General features: G+C 42.0%; 1 protein-coding gene and 1 long non-coding RNA gene across 13 annotated transcripts in view; one reads left to right on the forward strand and one right to left on the reverse strand.

Moving 5' to 3' along the window:
- The window catches only part of ncam1a (neural cell adhesion molecule 1a), a 242432-nt gene extending 220411 nt beyond the window's left edge, over nucleotides 1-22021 (reverse strand). For 2 of the 12 annotated variants that reach the window (XM_064351026.1, XM_064351028.1), the window contains exon 1: nucleotides 21642-22019. In XM_064351026.1, coding sequence (XP_064207096.1) covers nucleotides 21642-21693 — 52 coding nt within the window. In that variant the 5' untranslated portion in view covers nucleotides 21694-22019. Of the gene's footprint in view, nucleotides 1-21641 lie in introns of all 12 variants that reach the window. The other 10 variants (XM_064351025.1, XM_064351027.1, XM_064351029.1 and 7 more) reach the window with 10 other exon arrangements.
- On the forward strand, nucleotides 22019-22916 carry LOC135263259 (uncharacterized). Its single transcript, XR_010332419.1, has 2 exons — nucleotides 22019-22335; nucleotides 22518-22916. It is a non-coding gene; the product is annotated as an uncharacterized LOC135263259 (long non-coding RNA).
- Nucleotides 22917-27766: the final 4850 nt, after the last annotated feature.

The raw sequence follows: 27766 nt of genomic DNA on the forward strand, positions 1-27766 counted from the left end.
CTGAGGCGGGCGGTGGCTTCGGCAGAGCGGCTGGCGATCGCTTGACGCTGATTGGACGGAGCAGGGTAACTGCGCCTAATGGAGCCGTCCAAACAGAAGCCAGATGTGGAGTCCCAGCGCTCCTTAGCGGGACGCTCCCGGCGTGACCGGGAAGGAAGGTCAGCGATTACCCGGCTTCTCTTCCCCCGTTGTTTAAAAAGGGCTGCGGTGCGGTGCTGCTGCGCGAAGCCAAACCCACCCCGGCGCGGAGCCGGAAAGACACGCCCCACCCGGGCTCGTGCCCGGTATTGTGTGCGGGTTCGCCTGTGCGTTTGGCCTCCGGGGCTCCGGCGACGGCTGGACCCGCTCACAGAAACTCGGGAGGCGAGACGGGGCCGCACCAGACCGGGCCGGATAGCGCCGGATAGCGCCGGGCCCCGCGGAACCCTGCTCCCTCTGCGTTTCTGACGAGGCGCTACCCTGGTGATTAATGGCGCTATTACCTGGTGCGCGGACCGTCTTACGGGACCGGGGGAGAGACTCTGAGGGGGGAAGACCGTGTCCAAATGAGCTGGAGGCAGAACCCTGCCTGTGACTTCACTCATAATCATTCACAACTTCATTAATCAACGGCCTCTGGTGCCGACGGAACTCTTTCACTCTGGAGCGCAGGGCCAGTGAGGAGGCCTGCAATCCCCCCCCCAGCCGTGCATCTGCTCTTACTCACAGCCCAGGCCGGTGCGCACAGATGCAGCGCGATGCTTAAACCAACCCGCCAATAAAACGAAGCGGCGCAGGTTGTGAAAGTCCGGGACGAAAGCCTGCAGCCGCTGTTGTGTTTGCACGTCCACATTCTCCGACACCGCGCCGCTGTCCTGGGAACGCGTGCGCAGAACTGCGCGGGGGGGGCGGGGGGGTGAGCGCTAATTGTCTCGGCAAAGCGCCGCTGGTGTGTCTGTGTTTGAAAACAGTTAACAAAGGAAGCCACACAAGGGTACGAGGAAGGCAAGCGAGAAAAAAAGGCCGATTCCAGAACGCGCGGGACTCTTTATCGAACCGCAGTCCGAGAGTTCAAACACAGCTGCGTCGATTCCTCCGCTGCTTTTGTTCAGCTTGTCCCCGGCTACAAAGACAGACTCTGCTTGCTACCCTTGTTGCCGGGAAACTGCAAATCAATACTTAATTTTAAACGGATTCTGGAATTACAGTTCCATTCCATCCAGTGATCTGAAAGGCCTTGCTTTTCTATTTTTTTTTTTCTCCCCATGTGCTTTGCATACAGTATGAACCCCGGCCACGCCCCCCTCCCCCTTCCCTTCCCCTGCAGCCACGCTCCCTCCCCCTGCAGTACGTACTGAAGTGCACTAACGTCCATTAACACAATTGCCGTCCATACGCTTTTAAAGTATCCCCTGCACTCTTCATGCGGAATCCTTTTGCAGATCCCTTGACATGCCTCTTCATACCAATCGCTGAATTTTTCCCGTTTGTGTCTTTCTGTGTGTTAATAAAAGCATAAATCCACGCGTGCCGTAGGCTGAGCTCAATAAAGCTCTGAGCGCTGTCTGGCGATAAAGTCCAGGGCCTGTAAAGGTCCTTGCCAGTGACTTTCATTAGACTGAGATATTGTCGGTACTGTTTCTCTTTATGCAAATTTGACACTCAGGCTTCAGTGTCTTGAGTTGGTGTAGCAACTACTGAACAACAGCAAAAAAGAAAACTCAATGAAAGAGCATATGATAATGCGGCATAGTGTCCTAGCTATTGTTACTCATTAAGGGGGACTGGTCTTAAGACCCATGAGATGCTTTCTTGAGAATCGCAGAAGTGCCGGCTTTGTGTACCTCCTGATGAAGAGGTTAGGTGTTATATTCCAAACAGCATGTCTGCATTTTCCGCTTCAGTTTCTTTTGTTATTTTTTGTTGGTTTTTTTCCCCCGGTGATCCCTGGAGAGGCCGCTCATTAAGACCTCCCCCCTCCCAACACGCCAGAGCTTCGCCTCTCTAATGAGGATGGCTCAGAACTGTCTGTCCTTGAGAGCCCAGCCATGTCTGCTCATCGAGCTCTCATCTGCAGCTTTAATGACGTCGCAATCAGGACTGGAGCGGTTTGGCCCCCCTCCCGTCTCCCCCAGCTATTAAACAGACACACACGCGCGCAGGCTCGCACACACACACCACGCTCAGCCACACACACACACACACACACACCACGCACACACCACACCACACACACACACACACACACACACACACACACGCTCACCCACACACACACACACACCACACTCAGCCACACACACACACCACACCAGCCACACACACACGCCACACCAAGCCAACACACACACAGCTCACCCACACACACGCACACGCACACACACACCACCTCACACACACACACACACTCACACACACACACACACGCTCACACACACACACACAGCACACTCGCCACACAACACGTCGCACACACACACACCACGCCCACACATACACACGCACACTCACACACACAAAATTTCCTTCCAATTTTCCCCACTTCCTACGGACAGCATTTGAAAAAAACCTTTTTTTATAATAATTTGCCTTGCATTAATCTGACAGGATGATTTATGAAGAGGGAGCTTCTTCTGGTCGCTGGTGAAAGATGGGGCGTGGGGTGGGGGTGGGGGTGGGGGCGGTGGGGGGACTGGGCAGTAAGGTCTCGCTGCAGTCACAGCGGTTTCTATGTGAATCCGTGAGGAATTCACCTTGGGACCACTGTGTGCACAGCGGTGGCGCCTGCACCCCCCCCCCAGGCTCTCCGTGTCTCACACAAAACAGCTCCGTATAGGCTAGGCGGGGCTCCCAACATGGGGGCAGAGAAGTCCCAATGATCCTCAGGGAAATTAAAAATATACATTCTTCTGATTTTGAACTATATTTTTCCCTCATATTGTCATAGTCATAAATATGAAATATGAGAACATTCTTCATACTATCTGTTAAAATGAACCAAGTCTGGTTTACATATACTAGTTGGTAGCAATATTGTATTGTAAGCATCAATATTTAAATTGTACTGACTTTATAACATATGGAACCATGATATAATGACAATATAATTTTGACATGCAATTGTGAGCAGGTACTAGTTGGTTAAATAGGTACTCAATTGCAGTCTGTAGTGGATGTGGGGTAGAGGTGCAAACGCTAAACATTTTCCTCCACCAAAGGGAGGCCATTTTAGGATGGCTTGGGAACCCCTGATTGTTTACCAAGTACTACTTACCTTCCTAGCTGAATGACATTATTCCATCAAAATGTACCCACAGACTGTAACACATTAAATTCAAGTATCAAATTTTCTGTTTCAACATCAAAGCATGCAAGGCTAAGGGCTTCAAAAAACAGGAGAGCTTTGTTCGCAGGCCAACCAAACAAATACTTTTCCAAATATATCAATGTCATGGAGATTCACATTTTTTTCCCAAAATTTATAAGAACACTGTTAGCTGTCCTTCTGCTGTGCTACAATGCTTCCCCATCATGCAAAAAGCCAAGCGTAAAAACATACTCTGCAGCTATGATAAAAACATCCCCCAAAACCAGATTCATTTCAGTAGCTTTTATCATGAAATTCTATGGTGTACATCATCCTATTTAGTCTTCATGTCAGTACTGTCATCTATGAGTTATTTTTTTTATTTCTGGAAAGTCTGAGTAAGCTAACCAGAACATGGTTATCTTCATATCAACTGTTGCACTGCCAGAACATGCATTTGAATATAGTTTCAGTGGATGAATTGGGTAATTGCCGTACAGTGGACATGCATTAATAAAATGATAAAGATGGAATCAACTACATCTGCTTAAACTGCCTACTAGAATCAACAAGCTAAGTACAACAAACTATCAACAAGGGATGAAGAGTCAACTTCTCCACTCGCCCTCGCCTCTAGTGGTTAGACAGTGTTACTGCAGGCCACAGGGAATGTGCAAGCGAGAGAGGGAGACGGTGTGTGATGTTAACTGCTTTTCAGCAAATAAATCAGAGTAAATATTTAGATATTATGGGGAGTGTGCTAAAGTGCTATAGATTTTATCCTGCCAAGGTTTTTCTTTGCCTGATTCATGTTAATTCATTATTTTAATTCATACTTCATGAATTAAACTATTAGCATGGCTGTGTCATCTGTTAAATGTGAAGACTGTTGTGCTATTGAGAAATCACAACCAAAACCAAAGGAAATAACAATCCTTTAAATAGTGCTTGAAAGATATTTTGTTTTAGACATATTTTTTTCATTTTTTAATCACCCTGCAGAAGTTTCCTTTCTGTAATGTGTTGAATATATCTGAATGACCTAAAACCCCTTAATAATTCACATAGGACTTTTAGCATTCAAACGTTATCAAATCTCATTTTAATTCCACTGCCTTTGCCCTCCTTTGTAGGCTAATAAAAGCACAAAACTCAATGGAGAATGTGACAGAAATGGCAAGCTAACAGCAAATAAACAGGCCTCGATTCAGTATATAGCCTAATCCTAGCATACCTTGTTGTTCCCTTCTAAATAAAACAATTAGGCAAGTGTTACCTTTTTCCCCCCGCAGTATACAAAACATTTTTGCAAAATTCAATGTCTGCCAAAGTAACATTCGCAGCTGACAGAAAAACCAGGGCTTGCTTAATTAAGCTATCCAAAATGAAGCACTAAATTTGATCCGAGCCAAGGCTCTTGGAGGCTGAATGTTGGCAAATAGCAGTGGTGCTGGGAAATGGGGTAACAGGAGACTTCAAACCAAACAGCGCGGGCGCTCAGGATTTAGCGGCGTGGTGCTCAGGGAGGGGAGACTGACAAAACAATCAGAGCCATTAGTCGATTGACACGGCCGACATGTACCGCGCGGCCTCTGTCCCTCCGGAGAAATAGATTAACACATTAAGAGCTTCTGCCAGGCCACAGAAAAACACACCCCAATGGCCTTTTATGGTTTTCTGCTCCAGATTCAATGCATTTGTCTCCAACATCTGTCGATCTCCATTGATTTCCCTCAACCGGATGGAGGCACCCACGCTCACTCCTCATTAAAATCAGTAGGACAGCACGTATGACCCCGCCATGTCATTTTCATTAAGGAAATCCACATCGAGGATGAAGTCATTGACTTTGTGGCTATTAAACTTTTATTAAATCCTTAAAACCTAAAATTTTCCACTCCACTTAGCGAACCGCAGTCCAGAACACATGGAAAAACATCCTGCTGCATTACATCTTCCGTAATTGAGCGAACCTTTTTTGGCCGCGTACCTTCAAAGCTTACCCATCATACTGTTCAGAAGTATTCAATGACTGTGCTGATGCTTTCCAGTTATTGTTCTCCATTTACGCTACTTTACCAAGATTGAACTTCAATTTTCTTTCAACAACAGTATTGCTCAGCCAAGTCATATTCTTTTGTATCTAACTCACTGAACGCTTGGCGAGCACTGTTGCAAGTCACTGCTTAATCTACCCACTAGCTGAGTGGTTAGCCTACATTTTATTTTAAAAAGGTATCTCAGTTGAGCTACAAATTGAAATTAAATGTGAGTAATTCACTCACGTCAAGCCAAGGTTGGCATAAGGGCACCATCATCACCATCTCTCAATGCCCAACACCAAAATAAACATTTAATTTATCATTCAGGGTTACTATTTAAGTGAGAAACAAAACATCATTACGTGCTTTCCAATTGAACAGATAATGCCTCTTGAAAGATTTCATATTAAAAAAGCACTTCTGACTTTGCCCGTCAGTATATTGCCACAAACCAACAGCTCTGGATACGCCAGCAACTGAAAACCAAATGAGAACAAACAAAAAAAAAAAAAAACCTGTGTTATAACCCTCTTGACTGCCTCGGTAGGAATCCTGTGATAAAGCCAGTCATCAGATGCGGGAGATTTAGCACAAGGCTGGCGAAGAATGCCAAGAATATTTCCGTCTCTGGCTTAAGGGTCCTTCTGGCTGAATAATGCATGCAGACCCTTCTGGAAAATGACGAAATGTCAACCCTGAAGTAACCCCGGCATTGACTCTGCCGAGTGCACCAACTGGCCGGCCATATTGAGAGCTTCCATCAATCACATCCCACCCTGACATTCCCTTTGTTTCTCCCCCCCAATGTAAACACGCGTGCGTCCCTGCAGAGGGAGCTCCGTCTGAGCCATCGTCTTCATGTTTTCTCCACCACCGTTTGCTAGCATTGGCTATGTGAAGTGCGCTTCTGTAAGACTCCTGAACGCTTCTGCCAAATGACTGCATTGTAAATTGTGTGTGTCTGTGTGAGTGGAGGGGATCATACAAGATTTCTAGCAGCGTTATATGTGTTTTTGGAATTGTGTGTGTGTGTGTGTGTGTGTGTGTGTGTGTGTGTGTGTGTCTGTTCATGTTTCTCTCAAGTAAACAAGCAAGGTTAAGTAGACAAGAGAAGAAATGTTTGGGAAAAGAAATACACTGTTGCAGCTGTCTTTTTTCCTGGAAACCTGCATTCCTGTCATTTGCTGCAGCTGCATTTTGCAGGAAACCCAAACCGGCAAACATTTCCTCTCATAATCCATTTAAGCCGATACCTCCTCAAGGTATATGACGCTTCCTGGCACATCGGTGGCATGATGCTTTGCCTCCCAACCCCAAATATTATGGAACAAGATTAAAAAGGGAGCAGGCAAAGTGGCTTTCTTATTTTGGCCGTAGGCGAGATTAAAGCCCTGAATGTTATGGAGATTTGGGGAAGCAAGAGAATGAGGGTTCATCGCCTCCGTAGGCCATTGATCTGTTGGGATCTCTTTCAATCACGTTACCCAGGCCTGGACCGTTAACTAGCAGTCACAGTGCTGCGGCATTTCACAGCTTGAGTAGCTGGGTTTTTTAAATACGTACAAACTAAGGAGTATAACTCAGATATGACTCCATCAACACTCTGAATCCCTCATAGGGGAAAATGCATCTGATCAAAAAAATCATGAGTACTCAAAATATCCAGTGACATCCTACAGGGATGTCTACCCTGGATTCAATCAGCACCACAACAGTATCTTTTGGTGAAGACACACGGCACTGCAGTATATCACTAGACTCATCTAGGATGTTTGCTTGTTATCATTTTTCATTTTTGTATTTACACACAGTAGCACTTTTGTTCAGGATGACATGGATGAAATGTAGGGGTGTGACCCTAGAGATAAAAACAAGATTGAAGAGCTCTCGTGCGGCATGCCGGTTGTACAGAATCAAATCTTTGTGAGAGAACAGTGAGGGAATAACTGTCTTCACCATTTCCCACAAAGGGGTGGTTTCAGTCACCATGGCATCTCCAACCTCAACGCACAACAGTGACACCTCTGGTCATTGGTGCACCTGCACAAATGGAATTAGCCATTCCAATTTTGGCAAAAAAAAAAAAAAACTGCAATAAAATTTGAGGGGAAATAACAGGTAGTCAGTTAACAGAATAGATTGACTGGTCCAGGGTGCGCGTGCTCAGAGGTAGAGTATCAGAAAAAAAAACGATCCGTCAGAAATTAGCTTTTGCTTCAAAATTGATGTGTGCTGAAGTGAAGGCTGATGAAGTCAACGGAACAAAATGGCATTTAAAAAAAGGGAGGAAACGGCAGAGTGGCATACAGCATCATTGGGTCCTCAGGCCCAATTCCCACATCTCAGACTAAATTGCCGAATGTCAGGGTTGACTCTTGAAGGAAGGCCCTCAGTGAGGAAGCGATTGAGCCTGGCGTTACCTTTAAAGGAGGAGCTCGGCCCTCGCTGGGCGTTACGGGCCACGCGGGCTGTTTCCAGCACCTCGAAAGTTCCGCGACCTCGGTCGCTGGCTTTCACGGTTGGCGGCTCATCAGATTGTAGCTTTTAAAAAGAACTGGATGTCCATGGGGGGCGGGAGGGGGGGGGGGGGGGGTTTGAGAGGGGGTTATATTACATTACACTTCCATGCTGGTATTTTTGGAAAGCCACGATGACAAGGCTGAAGGACAACAATTCACACAAGTCGACACCCTCCGGGAAGCACTCACATATGTTTGCATATATTTCAGTGGGCCAAAAAAGGACACAACAGCAGGAGACTGGGAAGACTTTGGGACATCTGAGTTTGATAGACTGCCCTTGCAAACCCATGAGTAAAACCAAAAAAACATAGGCTAGACTCAATTACTAGGCTATATACATTAACACACATTATTTAGAATTCAAGCAATTACTTCAGCTATTAAAGGGCATTACTTTCAGTTTTCTGTGAATGCATTCACAGTAATACTCCGACAGAAAACTGCATTTGTTTAACAGTGCATGAGATTTTTTTGTAACTGGAAGCACAATACACCCGCGCATGTGTGTGTGTGTGTGTGTGTGTGTGCGCGCGTGAATGAGTGAGCGAGTGAGTGAGTGAAAGAGAAAGAAAGAGAGAGTGAGAGGAGAGAGAGAGAGATTCCAGGGCAGTGTATTGCCTGTACTGAATGCAGAGCCTATTAATAGGCACACATCTTTCTCTTCGGCCCCAAAGCAAGAATGTGATGGCAATAAAGAAAATATCCTCTTAGCAAAGAAACAGCGTGACGACGTGTTTGATCAGCAAATGCCACCGAGCTCCGCCATCAGTGCAGATTAGGATAAATGAGGGGCACGTCACTCATTCTGTGGTTCCCAAACTCCTGCGCTGTGACCAGAATGGACTAAACTGCTTCGAGCAGTGAACGGTGGAGAGAGAGAGAGACAGGGGAACACAAAGAAAGGAAAGACAGAGGAAAAGACAAAGAAGAAAGGGAGGTAGAATGAGAGAAGGAAGGTGAGCGAGCAAGAGAGCGTTGACATCCATTATCTGTCCGGCCGTTTAGGGTATAGGGAACTTTTTCAATTCAGTAGCCCATTTTTTTAAAAAAAATTTAAATGCAGTGACTGATGTAAATGGATGACGAACTTCAAAAGACTAAATAATTATTACTATGTAAGATGGCTCCTGGCTTCAGTTTAAAAAAAATAAAAATAGGCCTATATTAGAATACACTTTTAAAAATAGGCTAAACATTCTGTACAGCCAAGACCACATCGTCCCATGGGCATTTAAAAAGAAACTTAGAAAAACCTACCAAAACAAAAAATACATATAATTTGCCTGGCACACATTTTTGGACAGCAGATTCTGCCTCCGGTATGACTAAAAAAATCGGCCACCACTGTCTGACGTAATGGCTCAGGCTTAACCAGAGGGGTTGGAACCAGCAAGACCTTTAACACCTGGCATCTCAACACTCCATACCCGCCTTACTTGCCAACTTTCTCCCATCTGACGCATTACGCTCGCAAAAACTGCCCCGCTAAGCAATCTACTAAGTCTGCGATATTTCTGCTGAATATGACGGGAGGGAATATATCGGTTTACGACAGTGGAATCATACCAACTGCTCGTATCGCTTACAGATCGTTTTTTTCTTTCTTTTTTGCAGTTAATGCCATTAACTGCAGAAGGGAGCATCAGGTTTCCTGAACAACAAAATGGGCGGTGCAACAAGGAGCCGGAATGGTGGAATGAGCTTCCTTGAGCAGTCAGAACAGCAGTGATACTGACTCATGAGGCAGACTGAAGACCCGCCTCGTCCGTATCTCAGCTCCTCCGCCCCGCCCCTCTCTAGCAGTTACTTAGTCCCAATTTAATTAGTCCCAACTGACTTACTTCCTAACTAGGGAAGGGATTCCTAACTAGGGATTTTCTATTATTTCACAGATCGAGTGATCATAAAATGTGCTCGATTCCAATGATCTGTCCATTTTTGACTGGACCGCAACAGCGGGGCCAGCCCTACAAACGCGAATGTCTGTGACTGACTGAGTGTAAAGTTACACCATTGGTCGGCCGAGTTATGAAGTCACACCACTGGTCGGCCGGATCACGTGTGTTAGGTCCAGCCATATACTAGGTTTTAACCTGGTCTTGTTAGGGTGCATCTTGGCCAGGTGGCACCACTCCCTTTATTTTGGAGCTGTCCCTCTAGCGTAAACCTTCATAAACTTCATCAGACAACGCCAAACAGAAAAGACAATAGCAGTGCATATGGAATATGAAATTAATATAAATTTAACTAAATGTCTTCAAATACAGGGGAAAAAAAGTTTAACAATTTTGACAAACCAATTTTTACTGGATAAAACTGCCTGTTAATTGCCCTAATAAGCACATTACTTTATTTCTCACATGCGTACGTGGCTCTATGTATGGCTTGCCGCAAACACCCACGTGCCTATTGTTTATAAACTCCCATGTGACATTCACTGGAAGGTATCTGGCCTTCCACCACAAGGAAAGAGAGGGAAAATAGCACATTAAGACAAACAAAACAATGCTGAAAAAAGCATCACGTCTGACAATACTCACAGTTTACAGGTGCTCGCTTTTTCGTTCTGCAGAGTCCCAAGTGTGGAATCCTCAGGACGGCAGTTGGACCACATTTGAAATAATCTGTATTTGCTTTAGAGAGTCATAATAGCCACCGTCTATGTGGATATTTCATAGATACAGGGCTGCCTCCATTCAATGTGTCCCACCTTAAGCCTAATTTCTACTTTGCTGCACAAGACTTTTGACAAATGTTGCTCGACAAAAACGAAGGTGTCGCACAACATTTATACTTTGGCAAAGGTCTGCGGGGAGGGTTCTGTTGTCTCCATGGTTACACGATGCAAGATTGCAAGATACAAGACTTGTGAAAACTTGGCAGAAACAATGAAATTGAGAATATAGAGAAAGAATTTTTAAATCTATTTTGTTAAAAAAAAATGACACGGACGAAATGAAATGCAATTTACTTGGCACCACAGTAGCGATACTGTATCACAGAAGAAAGTATTGCAATACTATGCTTTATTGATTGCCTCTGCTACAGGTAGTTCCCTCTGGCAGTCCAAACACACTGCACAACATAGTATAATAGTGTCTGCAACATAAAATTCTTCTAGGGGTCTGTGAGCATCACCTTGCTGAAAATACAACATTTTTGCTGAGCAGCACTTGTCGAAAGTAAGCATATATTAGCCTTAAGAAACATCCTTCATTGAGGTAAGCACCTTGTTTTTTAAAAACGAATAAAGCCCCATCTTTTGCCTCCTTCTCTTTCTTACACATTCTGAGAGCAAGCCAAATGAAAATTCAGTCACTGTGTACCACATATCTGCCTGACAGGTGACTGACTGACATTTAAAAGGTGTGTCTCTTCACGGAAGATGATACCTATCAACGATAGCTAGCAATTCCCCATCAGACTGCAGCCATCTCATTGTGAAAGGACTGGCTATTTGAAACATCCATCATCCACCATTTTGGTCCATTTAGCCCTTACAAACCCGCAGCTGATAAATACAGCTTCCAGAAACTACTACTGCAGTAAACGGCTTTATTTTCATAACAGCAGCTAAAACAATAAGAACTGACAATGGCACAGGCAAAATGTTTTCACTGTCATTAGCACAAAGCTGTTTGGACTTTAATCTAGGCTATATGCTCCTACCACTGAGGGACCCGCAGTGCCCCTAGTCCTTCCCCCAAGACACATCTTTCTCTCTCTCTCTCTCTCTCTGTCTATCTCTTATTGTCTTTGTCTCTCTTTTGCCCTCATTCCACAGATTAAGGGCAATGTCAGCAGGACATTTTCAAAGAGCTCTTCTTCAGCTGTTTTCAGTACTTAACCCCTATAAATCACACACTCCGCCATTTCAGACCAGAACACAGTGGCTTTCATCTTGAGACGTGTAAGAAAGCGTATTTTGCAAACCAATTCAACGTGTCCTTTAAATAACAAGAAAAAGAAGAATGTAATTTAATTCAGAAGGAAATATATACAGAGTTTTCCAATTATAGTCTGAAAGTCCATTCTACTTTCAAGTCTACAAGCCTTTTTCTTGCAGTATCAGAACGGCATGTATAAAACATTAGGGCACAACAAAGACAAGGCTATGTTTGAATGTGATTGGCCAGTAACTCTGAAAGTCATGGTGAATTTTACACCCTGCAAGAGCCTCAAAAGTGGCATTTAGCCAGTCAGATAAGAAGAAACACGTCAGCCTTTAAACCGACTGCACCTAAGGGAAGCTCGCCACACACACACACACACACACACACACAAGTGAATGTCTGCTAATCAACAATTAAATCAACCAAGAAAAGGGGGTGAGCATCAGGCAGAAAGAAACCCCATGGCTGAGGGCTGCAGCTGGGCTATACGCACTTCCAGATGACACTGCTTCGCCTTAAGTAGATATTCTTTACCCTAGTTTCAAGATCTTTCCGGCTCTTCTTCAAAGCATCTATCCTCTGTACTTCCTGAACTAGTTGGTTCCAGGTTCCTCAGTTATCTGTGCTGCTCTTCTAACCAATGATGTTCTGACTTCAACCACCCGTCTTCATGAATATTCATGAGACAGAAAATCTGAAAACTCAAGAGCTTCAACAATGGCAGAGACAGAACTTTATAAATTCTGCATAATGTGCCGAAGACATAATGTATCCGGGCAGAATGCAGAATATCTGTGAGCAGGAATAACAACAGATCAACACAGCCCTCATCACATTCTATCCAGTGATTTACTACAACAAAATTGTAAAACCACATTATGACAAAAACCATTTATGAACTGCCTGATTAGCAGCTAATAACTAATAAATAATTGATGTTTATCAACTATGGACAACTAATAAAGCTTTACACGTTATTTTTTCATTATATTTTGCCAAAACAGGAGTAAACAAGGACGCATACTAATTTATAAATTAATCATTAGTTTGAAAAATATCCCCTTTAATCATTCATTTTTACCAAGCTTGAAAAAAAATCTGGCGTACATCTCCATCCTTACTACACCCTTTTGTTGCTTATTCTGTCCAGGACAGCGCAGAAGAGACAGGATGACTGTATTGTGTCAAATGTACATCCAGATTAAAGCTACATGGAATCACCAGCAGACTGTCCCAACCACCACTCCAATCAGACATGTCCTGAAACAAATTTATAGAGGTTGGAATGAAAAATCTTACATGGAAGAAACGATGGCAGCTGATACTTTTTTAAGATTCGCCTGAGGCAGCCCAAATACTCAATACGCAACTTTTCTTGCGAATCGTCAAACAGCAGGCTCCATTTTTAGGAAATGGAATTTATTTGTGGCATTGCACAATATGTTCAAAAATCACGCATTCTGCTCCGTGCTTTAATGGAGCAGACTGCCATTAAAGTTTTCGACTTCCACAGGGTAAATTCAAGACCACATGGGGTAGCTCTTGAAAAGTATTATCAGCAGCCAGCTCTACAGCTACCATTTAAATTGCATATCTAATTGCAGCCTACAAATGTATTTATCTATACATCTGAAAAAGGTAAAGACAACACTTGAGTCACAGAGGCTGCTGGGTGGCTCATCCTGTTAAGGCACTGTTCTAGTGGATGGCCTACAGAAATAATCAAATGTACAGAAAACTTTGAAACAAATCTTAAAATTAAAATAAACAGAATAAAGTAAACAAAAATTGAGCTGCATTTGTTTTGCTTCTGGGCTGACTGATAACGATTGGAATCTACTTTGAAATGTTTTCAGGGTCTTCTCGACTTGCTCTTTTACTGCCGACATAGCTTTACAGATTGGGCACAGCTACATCTGAGAACAAGTGATGTGAAGGAATGGAGTAATGTGGGGTTCTATAGTTACCATGTATCCCTGGTTCTTAAACACATAATAACAATGTATGTCCTTGCAGATAGAGCCAGCAACTGATTACACAATCTTTGTGGCTACTTGATATTTTATCAAGTACATATCAACTTCAAATTGAATTTAAATAAAACCATATTTTCAGAAAAAAATCCATTACCAAGACACATTGGCATTACTGTATTTCTATGGCCACATACAGAGGTTTAGAGTTTCATTTGGCACGGCCTTCCCAGCAGAGGCAAATTAGCATATATTGTTTTGTTTTTCCACAAACCATAACCACCACCAGGCGGAAAATGTGAGCACTCCATAATCCATAGCTCACTGTTAAATAGTGAGCGCACCCTTGCTGGGGTGGCATGGGGTACTGCGTAGACTTTTTCCCCCAGAGTAATAGATAAAACAAGAGACATGAGCTACATTAACAGCTAAATTTTGTTTCATTTTTAGCTAATTGCTTTCACAGCTTCACAACCCAGTCCCCCAGTAGAGCTAAACACAGCACCAGCTAATACCAGGGAATCTTTTAACACTGTCGGTCAGACCTAGCCAATAAACTGGCTGTTCTCTTGAGCAATGTTTTATTCTGACAGTTCATCACGGCTGACTATTAAGCACCCACACCCTTGCTCAAAAAGATATGGATGATCATGTATGTACTGTTTATACCACAATATAACCAAAAACCAACCCGCCACACACTTTCCAAACTTCGGTACAGTGGTTAACAAACAGACGACTGGGGTTGGTGTCCTGCTAGCGGCAGCGATCATAACTTGTCATTGTATTGTACGTGCATTTAGCCCTACCTATTCGGTTCTCATCCAAATGCAAATAGCCTACGAATACAAATATTTTTTTTGACTTGAAACAGACAGTGGTATTCTGTCACACCACTAATGACTAGGCTACATTGCCACTCCCTTGTTTTCTTGGCTAGGGGCTTTCTCTAGGGGGTAGGCTTCCTCAATTGCTTTTTTTTTCTTTTTTTGTTCATTATTTGTTCGTATTTTTTCATTATCTAATTAAGACAAATTAATAGCTTGCTAAAATTCTGGGATTGATTCATTTAGCCAATACAAAACAGTAGGCTACCTTTCAAGTGTAGTAAAAAAATGCATAGGTGTTTATATAAAACAAAAGTGTTCACTTAAGTGTCCTTAAATACCTTAAATGCCAGAAGAGAGACAGAAACATTTGCACTTTGGTATCAACACCTTCTGTCTATCGTCTAGCAGTGTGGGTGTGAAGAAACTGTCCTATATTTTAAGTCATTCTGTCACACATAGCCTTTATTATTGAGTTTATTTGAATAAAAATATTTGTAATTACATCCAGCTCCTGAAAAATGAAATGAAAATATTTTTATTAAGGTAATTAGCTCGCCGGTAGTAACTATCACTAATAAGTAACTAATAGCAAGTAGCAACTAATAAGTTCTTAGTTTTATGGCCATCTTTGGTTCATTTATGTTTTTGTTTTATTTTAGTTCCATATCAGGCTGCACTTCAGTGTCACTGGATTAACATTATTGACCAGTCACCCCAGTCCCCTCACCTCACTACCTCCCTCTGTCAGCCAGCTCCTTTTTCATCCCACAATCGTGATGAAAGGAGGCATCAAACTTAACTTTGTGTCACGTACAGAAGAGATTTCCGCACTCTAAAACAGCACCCATGCACTTAAATAATAATAAGTATATGCACATAATCAGCCAGTGGCATCAACGTTTTCATAGCTTTTCACCCATGCCATCTTCAATCACGCACCACGGCGTGACATCAACTACAATTTCTCTATAAACATCAACAGAGGATAATGGAAGCCCTCTTTAGCAGGAAAAATGAAAAATGCTGCCCCTACTGTTAGAATCCTGCAAGTATTTCCCTCTGGATGGCAAAGCGCTTGTGGTAGAAGTAATTGTGTGAAATGAAACCCAAGACCACTGTAAGATATTTAGGTAGCGTTTGATGGTGCTTGTGTTCCATTCTCAAACTTAAATTGCCCCCTCCTGCTCCCACCCTGCCCACTGGAGTTCAAATCAAGCTCTGCTGGAACTACAATGGCAATAGAATTTCAGTGATTGCGGGAAACATTGTCCTTGCATGACACCAATGTTCCGTCCTCACCAGAGTCAACAGGAAGGCCCAATCTCAGTAACAGCTCTCTTAGCTGGCAGGAAACATAACTAGCAGTACTTCCATCAGAATTATACAAATTGAGCCCAAGAGGTCATTTAAAGTAGAATGAATGTAATAGTGTACTTCAATGTGTCTTTTAATTATAGTTGATGTTTCAAAAAGAGCTTTAGAATTCAGTGAAACTTCTGGGGCAGTTCGTCCTTAACACAGATTTCAGAAAGTGTCCTGATATTCCTCGCTTATGCAATAGTCTTAATTTCATCTCTGTTTGAGCATATTTGTACATTTGCTTATCTTCTCCATGGTTATGAAAAATACCGCACAAGTGTTAAAATGAGTGCACCACTACAAACAACAGTTTCACCCATGCAAAACATCAAGCTATCATGGCATGCATTCAGCTATTTCACAAGTATATTCTGACTGTAATGGATGGTTGAGCATTTTATCCATTCCAACTATTTTGTCTATTTAAGAAACACACCACAGAAATATATAGGAACGACTGCAGGCTGAATTACTGGAAACACTGTGAGAGAAGTGCGTTTTCAAATCATGTTTTAGGAACTGGAACAACCTTCGATTGACGTTACGTAGCACATTTTAAGTAGTTGATAACTACTGAAATATGCCCCTCACCTCCCCCCAAGTGGACATCCAAAAAAGGCTGGTCAAATTGGGTCCACCCAATTCAGCAGTGCAACAGTACAAGTATGTTGTTACAGTCGCTTACCACAAGTGAATTTCCAAGCCCCAAACATCAACTGACAATCTATAGGCTTCCAGAAATAAAATGCATGCTGCCATATGCTGCCCTCCCATGGGAAGGGGCTGTTTTTAAAATACAACAGGCACTGCGAGTACCCAAGGCACCTGCTACCAATGGGATGTGCACAGACACGGCTAATGAACTAGAGGGCTTTCTAAACCCCAGGATGAGCAAAGTGCCGTTGCTGGGGATTACATCATAGACTGATGAGTCACTCCCACTGTAGCTGTGAGGAGGTAACGACAATGAAGCACATGTCCATTATGCCCCTCCCCATCAGCTACATGCACACACACACACACACACGCACACACACACTGACCAATAGTAAGGGTTTGGCGCTAGGCACAACTGCCCCACCGTATACAGCCACCCTCAGCCCCTTCCCATTCAGATCCCCTCCACTTGAATGGAGAGAAAGCCATTCTTTCAGAGGAATGGAGGTAGGGGGTGGACGGGTGGATGGCCAAGTAGGACAGTGGGGGTCGCTTTTCAATGTAACAAACCCCAGTTCCCTCCTTTATTTTTTTCACAAGCACTCTGTGTATGGGAGGCCTTTGGGGGCTTCCACAATGCAAATCAACCCAGTTTCAATTCACACATTTATTAATATGCAAAGATGCCACATTGTTATCAAACAGCAAAGATGGAAAGAAATACAATTTAACAAAAAATAAAGAGAAATCAGGCTCTATCTGACCAATGTATTCATCTCAAATTACACAAGGCCTAACACAAATTCAGATCTGAGATTAAACAAATGAATCATTCTTCCAAATTTTTACATGGTATTTCACCAGAACTAGACATAACAAAGTTGCCTCTGTATAAAAAAAACTTAGAAATACAGAAATCTCAAAGTATCTTCCTAATTGAACCATATTCAGGATCACACATGGACATAAAGGAGCAGGAAAATTATAAATTAATTTTATGTTTTTCTTATTTTTTTTATTACTTATATTTGGTGTTTGACTTAACAGAAACAGTTTTAGTAAATCCAGGACTCTGTCCTGTCAAGCTTCAAAGGCAGTGGACTGAGCATAGGTCCACATCTATTAAGGGAAAAGGGCCTGCTGGTGCATCTTTTTTTTCAAAAACCTATTAAAAAACCACAGTCAGGGCAGAGAATTGAATGAGAATCATTTCCCAGACAAAGCCGTCCCAGCTAGAAAGACATATAACAGAGAACCAGCCCTATCAATTATTATAACACAAAACAGCTTCAAAAGGGTAAAAAGAAAAAGAAAAATGTGTTTCATAAACCTTCAACTCCAACCATCTCTGAAAATTCCGTTAAATCAAACCTCTAGCCTTTACCTAAAACATTTCCCAGACCTCAAAGTCTGCCAGTAGTAAGTTTTCAGACTTTACTGAAGTGTATGTTTTTATGCAGACTAATCTTGGTGCTAAAGTCTAACTCAAATGTGCAGTCCCAGCATTAAATGAATGTAAGTATCACTTTAAATCCTGCTTCCTGAACTGGGAGAAAGTTTGTAGGAGCCAACAGCTGGATATTTTATTCATCTCATTTCCAAGCAAAGGACTTGTAACCTTATAATTTTCTCTTGTTAGGTCTTTACAATTTCCCCTTCTTAAAAATAGGCCATTTACTTTTCACTCTGGCTTTGAACTTCCCGCAGAAGCTTAAGCCCCAGATGTTATCCATCCTGGATTTGTTTGTTTTCCCCCCAAATGTTGACTACTCTTAAACCCCTTGCCTGTCGTAAAGACCAATGCTAAACTGCATACTCGACACTTAAAAACAACGTTTAACCAACCCCAATGTCTAACCAAGCCCGGCCTCTTAACATTCTTTTTGTCCAGTATACATAAGACGTGGCTTTTTGCTCAACTGTGTTTACTTAACCACATCGAGCTGCCTGTACATTACCCTTAATGTTCTCCAAAAAAAAAAAAAAACAATAAAAACAACGTAAAAACGTTGAAAATTCCTATCCAGAAATATGTAGCGCGGCAGCGCCTGGAATCCTGTGAATGTGACGCCAGTGGAACAGCGGTCCTGCATTTGTCTGTCACTCAGGCGCCTAATGTCAAGTGCATGGCCGAGCAGCTGCATCACGACATTACAGTGCGTGTCAGCGCAGAAAAACGCAGCACTGCCGACTCCATATTCTGCCACGCTCCACATTCTGCCACGCTCCACTGTAACAAATCTCAGATGCACATCTTCGATGCATCTGTCAATGGACAGAGAAACAAACCTACACCTGCTTAAAATTAATCACCCTGTGACATAGCCGTTGTCTATGGCTACGTGTTAAAATTGGGTATGAAAAAATGACAAAACAAGCAGACTCAATCCACTCCTTAAGAATCAAACAATCGTTACATATGCTACATTTTTAGCTACCCAGTTAGAGAATGATGGATGCTTTTGAGAAACAATAATATTTGACGATGATGCTTAAATTATACATAATGCGATTAAATGAAACCGAGCGTTCCCTCGCGATGTTGTGCTGAACTAAACACTAAACTGAATTCGACCTACTCCACGACATTTGGTTGGTTCCCTGGTACCGGTCTGTCAGTTTGAGATTAATTGTAGCAGGTGTGGACCGTCGGATATAGCTGCAATCGGTCGAGAACAATATCGTCTATGTTCAACAAACGGATCAAAGTCTTCCTCTGGGGATAAATACATGCCTGTTTTCGAACTGTTTTGTAAGAAACTAGTCAGTCTTCCAATGTAAATGTCTCATATTTGCAAATAATTTTCTGAAAGGAGGCCATGCTCAATTCAGAGCAGCAATTCCTTCGGGATGGTTAGCATTCAATTATCAATAGCAGAAACCAGAAATAAATGGATCGAAATAGATTCGCCGTAAACAATTCGTTAAAAATGTTTTTTTTTTTTTTTTTTAAGACGACACGTTACTATTAGCAATGTTCTTCAAAAGAATCTTTAAATAATTTACGGTGTTTCCTTTCCCCATCTCAGACTTTACTGGATCTCACAATGTATACCGATTGTTTAACTGGAATGGATAATTTGGCATCGTGTTATAGTCACGGGGGTTTTTTATCTGTATTTGTTAACTTCGCCTTGTCTCACAATGCATTTGATTACAACCTTGTGAAATTTCTATTCGAGAAATATGATCTGCGCATAGGCAAAGCAGATTGGTTTAAATCAAGAAACCAAATTTTACAGTCGAAAACCTGCTCTCGTAACTACTACTAGTACTACATATTGCTAGACCAAAACTATAACAGCTACTTTTGATTTAACCGACGTGTTTTGACAACAGAGAGCAGACAGATCCGTCCCTGGTCGGAATAAAACTAACGGTTTATTCCCGCCCAAGCCCCCTGCACTCTGATTGGATGGAATTATATTCACCTTGTGTACAGCTAGGAACATTCCATCTCTGTATCTCGTAGCCAGCTATTAACTTCTAATGCTTCATTGCTCATATTTTCATATATTAGCAGTAGTGCATTTGTGTTCATTTAAAAAATAACAATGTGTTAAACTGACCACCGTTGTGCCCATGAATAAATAGCTGAAGCTATACTTTATGTTTCTCCCCAGCTTGCAAGCAAACGTTACGCAGCAGGCTGATATCCTTCAAAACCCCTGTCTGGCTAGTCGGCTCTAATGAGTAAAAATTTTAGCCTACGAGATGACCAATCAATCAGTGACCAAAATGTCCAAAGCACCACCACAGAAATAGATTCGACGTTAATGAGCTCATACGCGCCACTAATGTTAACCTACAGTTTTTTCACAAAACTCAGTAATTTACATAGCACTAGCACACATCATTATACTGTAACAATAGGTAGCTATAGCTCCTACCGTGCATGCACAACCAGCTAAATGGGTGGTAGCAAGCCGTTACTTAGCTACGGTAACTACCCCTTTCCATACAGTGACTAGTCGAGTACCGTAGTCTAGTTGGTAAGACTCACGTGAGGTCGCGTGATCATACAAATATATCAAAATAATAGCAACCATTTTTGAAAATGATGATGCTAGAAATGCTTTTTCGATTTAAACTGCAAGAAAACTCTTGAAACGAGTTTTCATGCGCGCCGAAGCGTCGAGATGAGTGCAAAAAGAACCAGCGCAACCAAGCTGCTTAGTCTATATTGAACTAGGTGAATCAGTTTGTCGAGCTCAATGCCATATGATATTTCGCACTATGATGGAGCTAGCTTGGTGAAATAGGTTGCAAGCGTCTGGTAGCTATTAATCTGACCTGTTCCAAGATTATGAAACTTCAACCGTATTTCTATTTTCTCCCATTAATATCTAGCAAACTGACCGGCTACCTGCTCTGCAAATTGATGCCAAGTGTATTTAGGATATGTAATGCATCTACTGTTAATAATGACCAGTGGTGCTTTTTCAGTAACTCCTGCAAACACCCATTGCTAAAACTCATTCTAACGAAACATCAGTTCGACTCTGGGGGGGAAAAATCCTTGTTTTTGTCAAGCACGGTCTTTGTCACACTGTCTAACCAACTGATGCAAGCCAAAGGAGATGGGGCTGCGCTTCAAGCACAAAGCTCCCTTGCTAGTTAGCTAACTGAACTTAGTGTATTTCTTGTAACAATACGCCAAACAAAACAAATGTAAACGATTAACAAACTCTCCGGGTGATAATGTGGCATCGTTTGCACACCACGGGGATGTTCACGTCGCAAAAAGGTACCTTGTGAGCTTTATTACTAAGAAAGGCGAAGCACGCAAGCTACGAAGGGATATACAAATTCAGCTAAAGTAGCAAACGTTTCCACGCGGATCACAGAAACATTCAGAAGGGACAGCTCCCGTTTGAATAAACTAAAAGAGAACCATTGATAGCTAGCTACAACGCAACGTGGTTCGCAGAATTCAAGGATGCTTTCCAATACTCGTGAAGATTTTACAACAACGACCATTAAGAATAATCTTGCGCCTTTTAAGTCATTCATATATTCATTAAAACTAGCTGGCTAGCAGAGTACAACTGTTTTTTTAAACGTTAAATCCAATCTTACCTGCAGTGCCAACGAAAAGCAATGCCCAGACGAGATCCCTGGTTTGAAGCATTGCAATCTCTTACAAAGGTATGTTCCTCGAAGAATTCTGTGAGTGCTTTTGGTAGCTGAGTCTTTTCTTCGGTTTTTCTCAATATATATATTATATATTTTTAAGAAATGCTCCTTAGCCGCTCTCGGGGTACGCTCGGAGGCTGCTCAGAGAATGAGTGACAAGAAGCAGCCGTAGCACACACAATACGAATTAATCCGCCTTGGCGAAATCACACGCGCAGGATACACCTCAACAAACTAGTGCGTTGAGCGCGTTTTCTCTCTCTCTCTCTCTGTCTCTCTCTCGCTCTCTCTCTCTCACACACACACTGCAGCTAACGTCGACCACGATGCTGCTGCTGTTGCTCCTCCCAAACAGTATATGTGCGCTTGGAAAATGTAGACAAGGATTTTAGCACGAATTCGGATTAGGACTGACGTGGGCACTCATATTTTGCGCCCTGAAAAGAAAAGACGTTTCATAAAAATGACCCGTAGTTGCGTTCTCGTGAGAGACAATGTGAATTTCCAATTGAAATGAAACGACCTGCATATTATAAAAAGTAGACTGAGCATTAATAATAGTAATTCAGCATCCGTGCACTGATGCATATGGAGTGTAGACTTTCTTTATGTATTAAAAATGCTTGTCTGTATTCGTGTAAGTAGGCTATGCGTATATATTTTGGAATTGTCACCTTATTTTTTCTTTATTCAATAAATTGGAATGCCCAGTTGATGATGTAAACTGTGCTCTTATAGTTATATCCTCTCAATTATGTAGGCAGAAAATTAAGTACATTTAAAAACATTTAACATTTAAAATTTCTTTTCACTCTACAGGCCACCAACTAAGCTGTACAGCCGAACTTTTGCAACTGCAGTCTCTCAGAGGAGTCCACTGATGTGCAATAACATGGGAAACACCTAACTGTCGATAACCCTCAATACCTGGTTTATGCTATGGATAACGCCATGTCCGGCAGGATTGCTTCCACAGTTGGCAGTGGCATAATCAAGATTTGGACTGTGGGGTTCATCGATGAACCAAGTTCTTTGTGTCACCAGGCAAAGGGTGCAATGTTTTCCAATAATTATATTTTCATTTACAGTTACTTTTGCATAATTTTTTACTTATCCTTGTTGGAAATTAGTTTAGTTTTTATCATTAACAACATAAAGCAAGGTTGTCTGAATCAATGAATGTTTTTGGTTTTTTAAATATATTCCTATTGGAGCAGACCAACAGAAATCTGATGTCTTTCTGTAATTATGGTTCCTAAAATCTAATATCAGAGAGGGAAATGGAAACAGGAAATCAAGGTACTGTCGGAGCATTGTGGCATTCAGCCCTGTACCAGTAGAGTCTGATCTGTTTGACTATGTAGATTACTGTCTCTCCATCATGTATTCAGTTTGGAAATTTACAAATTTAGTGAAGCAAATAGCTTTATACAGAGAAACTTGTTCTTTACATACATTCCATTGAGAGAGCTGATTTGTGTTTTGTTTTTGTTTTTTACTGAATTCAGGCTAGTACTAACCACTAACTACAACTAACCACTACTCTATTTTGCCACCTCTATCCTAATGTCTAGATTAGCTGAACAAACCTTCACTCTTTCTCCCTTCCTACCTGTTTTGCAAGAGTGTACTTTTCCTTGAAGCTTGTTAAATGTGCAGATCCATTCTGTGGGTGGCACAGGCTGGAGGGCATTCCATGTTTTAAAGGGGCCAATATGCTTCCATCATCTGGTCTGGACACTTCACCATCCTAATTAATAAGTTGCTTCCCAGGAAACTAGGGCAGCACGCTGGGCACAACTGACAACATGGTACAACTCAACTCAGCGCTGAGGATTGACAAGACCCCAAAGACCAGTAGAGGCAATTTTTTAAAAAGTTTATGCCAAGGAAGGGCCATTGAGTTAACACTGTCTATATAGATGAAAAAAGAGCTCCTTCAGACTTTCATGAAAATATTGCTGAGGGTGCAATATAGTGCAGCTTGGGTAGCATGTGAACATTAACTGCAGAAGGTGTTGTCACCCTGTAGAGCCTGAATAGAATGCCTAATTGTATCAGTTGTCCAGCAATTTGGGTGGGTAAGACTGCGCTGCAAAACCCACAGTATATATCCCCAGTTTTGCCAGTACGATGAATAATAAGACTGACACCACTCCATCAGTTGAAGATGTTTCTTCTGAAGAAAAAGAGATTGGAGTTCACAAGAGTGAACAAGCACATGAGTGTTCAGTGTAGAAAGTGTTTTCATCCCAAGGGGCCTGAATGAATATGAAGTTGGTTCCTTTGGCTGGGGACCTTATTTTTCATGTTGTTATTCAGTGTAGACAATGAGTGCTGTGGTTGGAAACCAGCAGTAGCCCTGCCCAATTTACAGTGGTGTTGGTAACCTGGGTAATAAGACTCATGCCTTTAAGTCATCCGAGTTTGTTGCAGGAGTTTAGATGGAGAAAATGCAGCATGTGGTTCAGAAGCATCTAGTAAGAATTTGAATCACAATATCTCTAGAAAAGTGATCTCAACACCTTCAGCTTGCATAGACATGCTATTGATTACCTTTGGTGGAGAGATAGATCATTTTCTCAATGAGGTAGTCATTTCTCCTGCTATGCAGTGTAGATTGTCAGGGCAGTAGCTCAAAGCCCACAGGAAACACTTCCCCCATTACATATATTCTGCAGGTCTGAGTCAATGACACTGAGTCTCACCTAACATGTAATTGACTGATAGGGCTTAGCAGCTGAGCTAAATTCTTTGAGGAAACAGAAGCTAATGCTTCTGTAACAGAAAAGTAGCATTTAAATGTGGGCAGAATAAAAGAACATCCCGGAAAAAAGGGGTTTGATAATGTCATTGACATTTTTGTAATCTAAATGAATGTGTTCATATGTTCAGAGCTGGAAATCAAAATGTTATTTTTGTTTCACAGTGTTGGATGACTAATGGAAAAATGTTATTCTGTATAACTGATAGGAGATCATTTCCATTGCAATGGATAAAAAAGTAGAAAAATAAAAGGAATGTTTTATCAGCTTGAAGGGAGCCTTTCCAGATTTGTTATGACATATATCAAAATAACATTTCCAGGTCAAATATTTTTCACTTCAAATTCACTTTTCTGTATTAAGGAATGATTTTTTAATCTGAAAATGATCAAGCAGTTTTTCAATGCCACTTCAATTCACATATTCATGGCAAACAATGCATTTCAGACAAACATTAATAAAACACATTTTCATACTAAAACCTTCAACCAATGTAAATGTGGAGATGAGAAACAAAATAGTTTGTCTAGTCAAGCAATGATGATGCATGGTCATAATATATTATGATATACATAATATAGGACGGAGTGTGGCACAGTGGGTAAGGAACTGCGCTTGTAACCGAAAGGTCGCAGGTTCGAATCCCGGGTAAGGACACTGCCGTTGTACCCTTGAGCAAGGTACTTAACCTGCATTGCTTCAGTATATATCCAGCTGTATAAATGGATACAATGTAAAGTGCTATGTAAAAAGCTGTGTAAGTCGCTCTGGATAAGAGCGTCTGCTAAATGCCTATAATGTAATGTAATGTAATAATATTGATTTTCACTGAAAAACATGACCACCACTTCATAGATTCAGCTTCTTTTTTTTTTTTTTTAATTTATAGATTTTTCAGTCCACAGCAGATACACTGTTCTGCTAATTTGCTACTTTCATATTCAGTTGAGGTGTCTGTCAGGTGTCTGAACAATCATTTAAAAGAAAAGCAGTGTGTCTGTTTCTTCTTGGAAATCTCTGTCTGATTAGGCCTGAAAACTGTGTACCCTCTGGCAGCAATGTATATTTCAAAGTTCTCTCTGCCTCCCTTAAATCTGTGAAACCCTACAAAGACTTCATTTCGTAGCTCAATTGGTAAAACCACCACTTGCAGCACATGAGTGAGCACCACAGTCTCAGATCAAATCCCACAGCCCTGCAGGCACGGTGGACAACTGGCTTCATGTCACCCAAGGGATATATGGGATTCAGTCAGTGGGCATAGCAGGGTTCATTGCGTGAGAGACCCCTGTGGGATGTCCGGGCACCCATGCCTTGCTCTTTGTGCACGCAAATGATTGGGTCTCCTCTAACCCCGCTCTGCAAGTACGCGGCTTGTGGCTGTGGCGTGAAAAGAAGCAGCTGATTGGTACCTCATGTTTCGGAGAAGAACCACATGTTGTCTTCACTTTCCTGAGCTGGCAGCAGGGCTATATGTGAGCAAGCTTGCACATAGTTTGCAAATTGTACATTACAACTTCATCTGGGATTTGAGATGCCAATTTTTTTAAGGACTGCATTTCCACATGCATTCTACACTGCAAAATGGGCCACAGGTGAGGGTAAAATCTTTCCCAACTGTCTTTGTTCTGGCGGCCACGAGAGACAAGCATTTGAGTGCATGATCAAAAAAAGTTTACATAATGGGTAACGCAATTAACTTGCCGGGACAGTTTTTTTCTATCTGAGATTTGAGCTGGTGATGAGAGAAGAAATGTGTAATGGCTGTGAGTAAATGCCTATAAATAACAATAGGACTACCACTCAACATCTTTTATGTTCTCTTTTTTTAAAACACTTCTATGCACCTGGGTCATAGAGTACTTCTCGGGAGACCTTCAAGGTGATGTGGTTTGAGGATGAGGTAACTGATGCGAACACCTGAAATGCATTATCATTCCTGTGCTGAACCCACTCCTCCCTGGCACAGCTTTTCAATGCAATCTCTTGTGCACACAGCACATGGCCAAAATCAATTCAGGGTGCCAGTGGGTATTTTCGGCACAAACAGCTGAAAAGCATTACACTCGAACTTACGTTTGAATAAGAGTAATGTCAGCTATCTGAAATGAGAAAGCACAGTGCACCATGCACAGAAATGACTCTTAGCAGTAGATCGGGAGTATTCTGGTGGTGTATTTAAAGGCAGATTACAGGATTATGGTGAAATCAGGAAAATTTACAATCAGCTTTAGGGTAGACCTATAACCCCCATATCATGGAATGAAAACATCTGATATATCACCCAGCCCTAGTGACTATTTCTGAGTAAGTTTTATCATTCTCTGATGAACCAGACACAGAAAAGCGATGTGAGTTATAAAGGAGCAGTATCAATTAAACCTGTCAGGCAAGTTTGGTGGATGTTGACCTGGTATTATTGAGAGGAGTTGCTATTGACTGCTGGGTTAGGGTTAGGGTTAGGGACTGAGATGATCCTCCATGTCTGATGCTATGGTTAATTACGCAGTATTGTATGGGAATCCCAGCCACACTAGACACCAGTATGATCTGAGTTCACGGTCAGTAGTGCAATCTGCAAGCCCCATAGCCAAATGTACCACCATGCACACATGCTCACATTCTGGCTATAACATACAGCACGATGCATAAGTATTCAGACAGTGACACAATTTTTGTTGTTTTGGCTCTGTAATCTAGCCCAATGGATTTGAAATATAACAATGAACATGAGGTTAAGTGCAGAATGCCAGCTTTGATTTGAGTGTATTTCATCCATATCAGGTGATCCTTGTAGAAATTATAGCTCCTTTTATACATAGTCGCCCATTTTATATGAGAAAAAATAATTGGACTGATTCTCGGCCAGCGGTATGTCTATGCCTCATTAGTTCAGAAGAGTCTCAAAAAGCCTAGGGTTGATTTTAGGTGTGGAATTTGCATTTGGATTTGATGTTGTCTCTCTCTCTCAGAACCAAATATGTTTCAATGCCAGTAAAGCAGGCAATCATGAAAAATCTGAATAAATCAGAGATATAGCCAAAAAAATATTGGGTGTGTCGACACTGATACATTGTTTGGAAGCAAGAATGCACTGGTGAACTCAGCAACAGCAAACAATCTGATCTGACCACTGCAGTGGATGACAGAAGAATACTTTAAATTGAGAAAAATCGTTTTTCAACTGTCAAACAGATCAAGAGCACTCTCCAGGATGTAGGCATGGATGTCTCGAAGGCTACACCAGCATAACCTTAGTGGGTTCACTGCAAGATAAACCACTGGTAAACCTCAAGAACAAAA

Source organism: Anguilla rostrata, chromosome 9, assembly GCF_018555375.3.
Source record: "Anguilla rostrata isolate EN2019 chromosome 9, ASM1855537v3, whole genome shotgun sequence".
Lineage (NCBI taxonomy): Eukaryota > Metazoa > Chordata > Actinopteri > Anguilliformes > Anguillidae > Anguilla > Anguilla rostrata.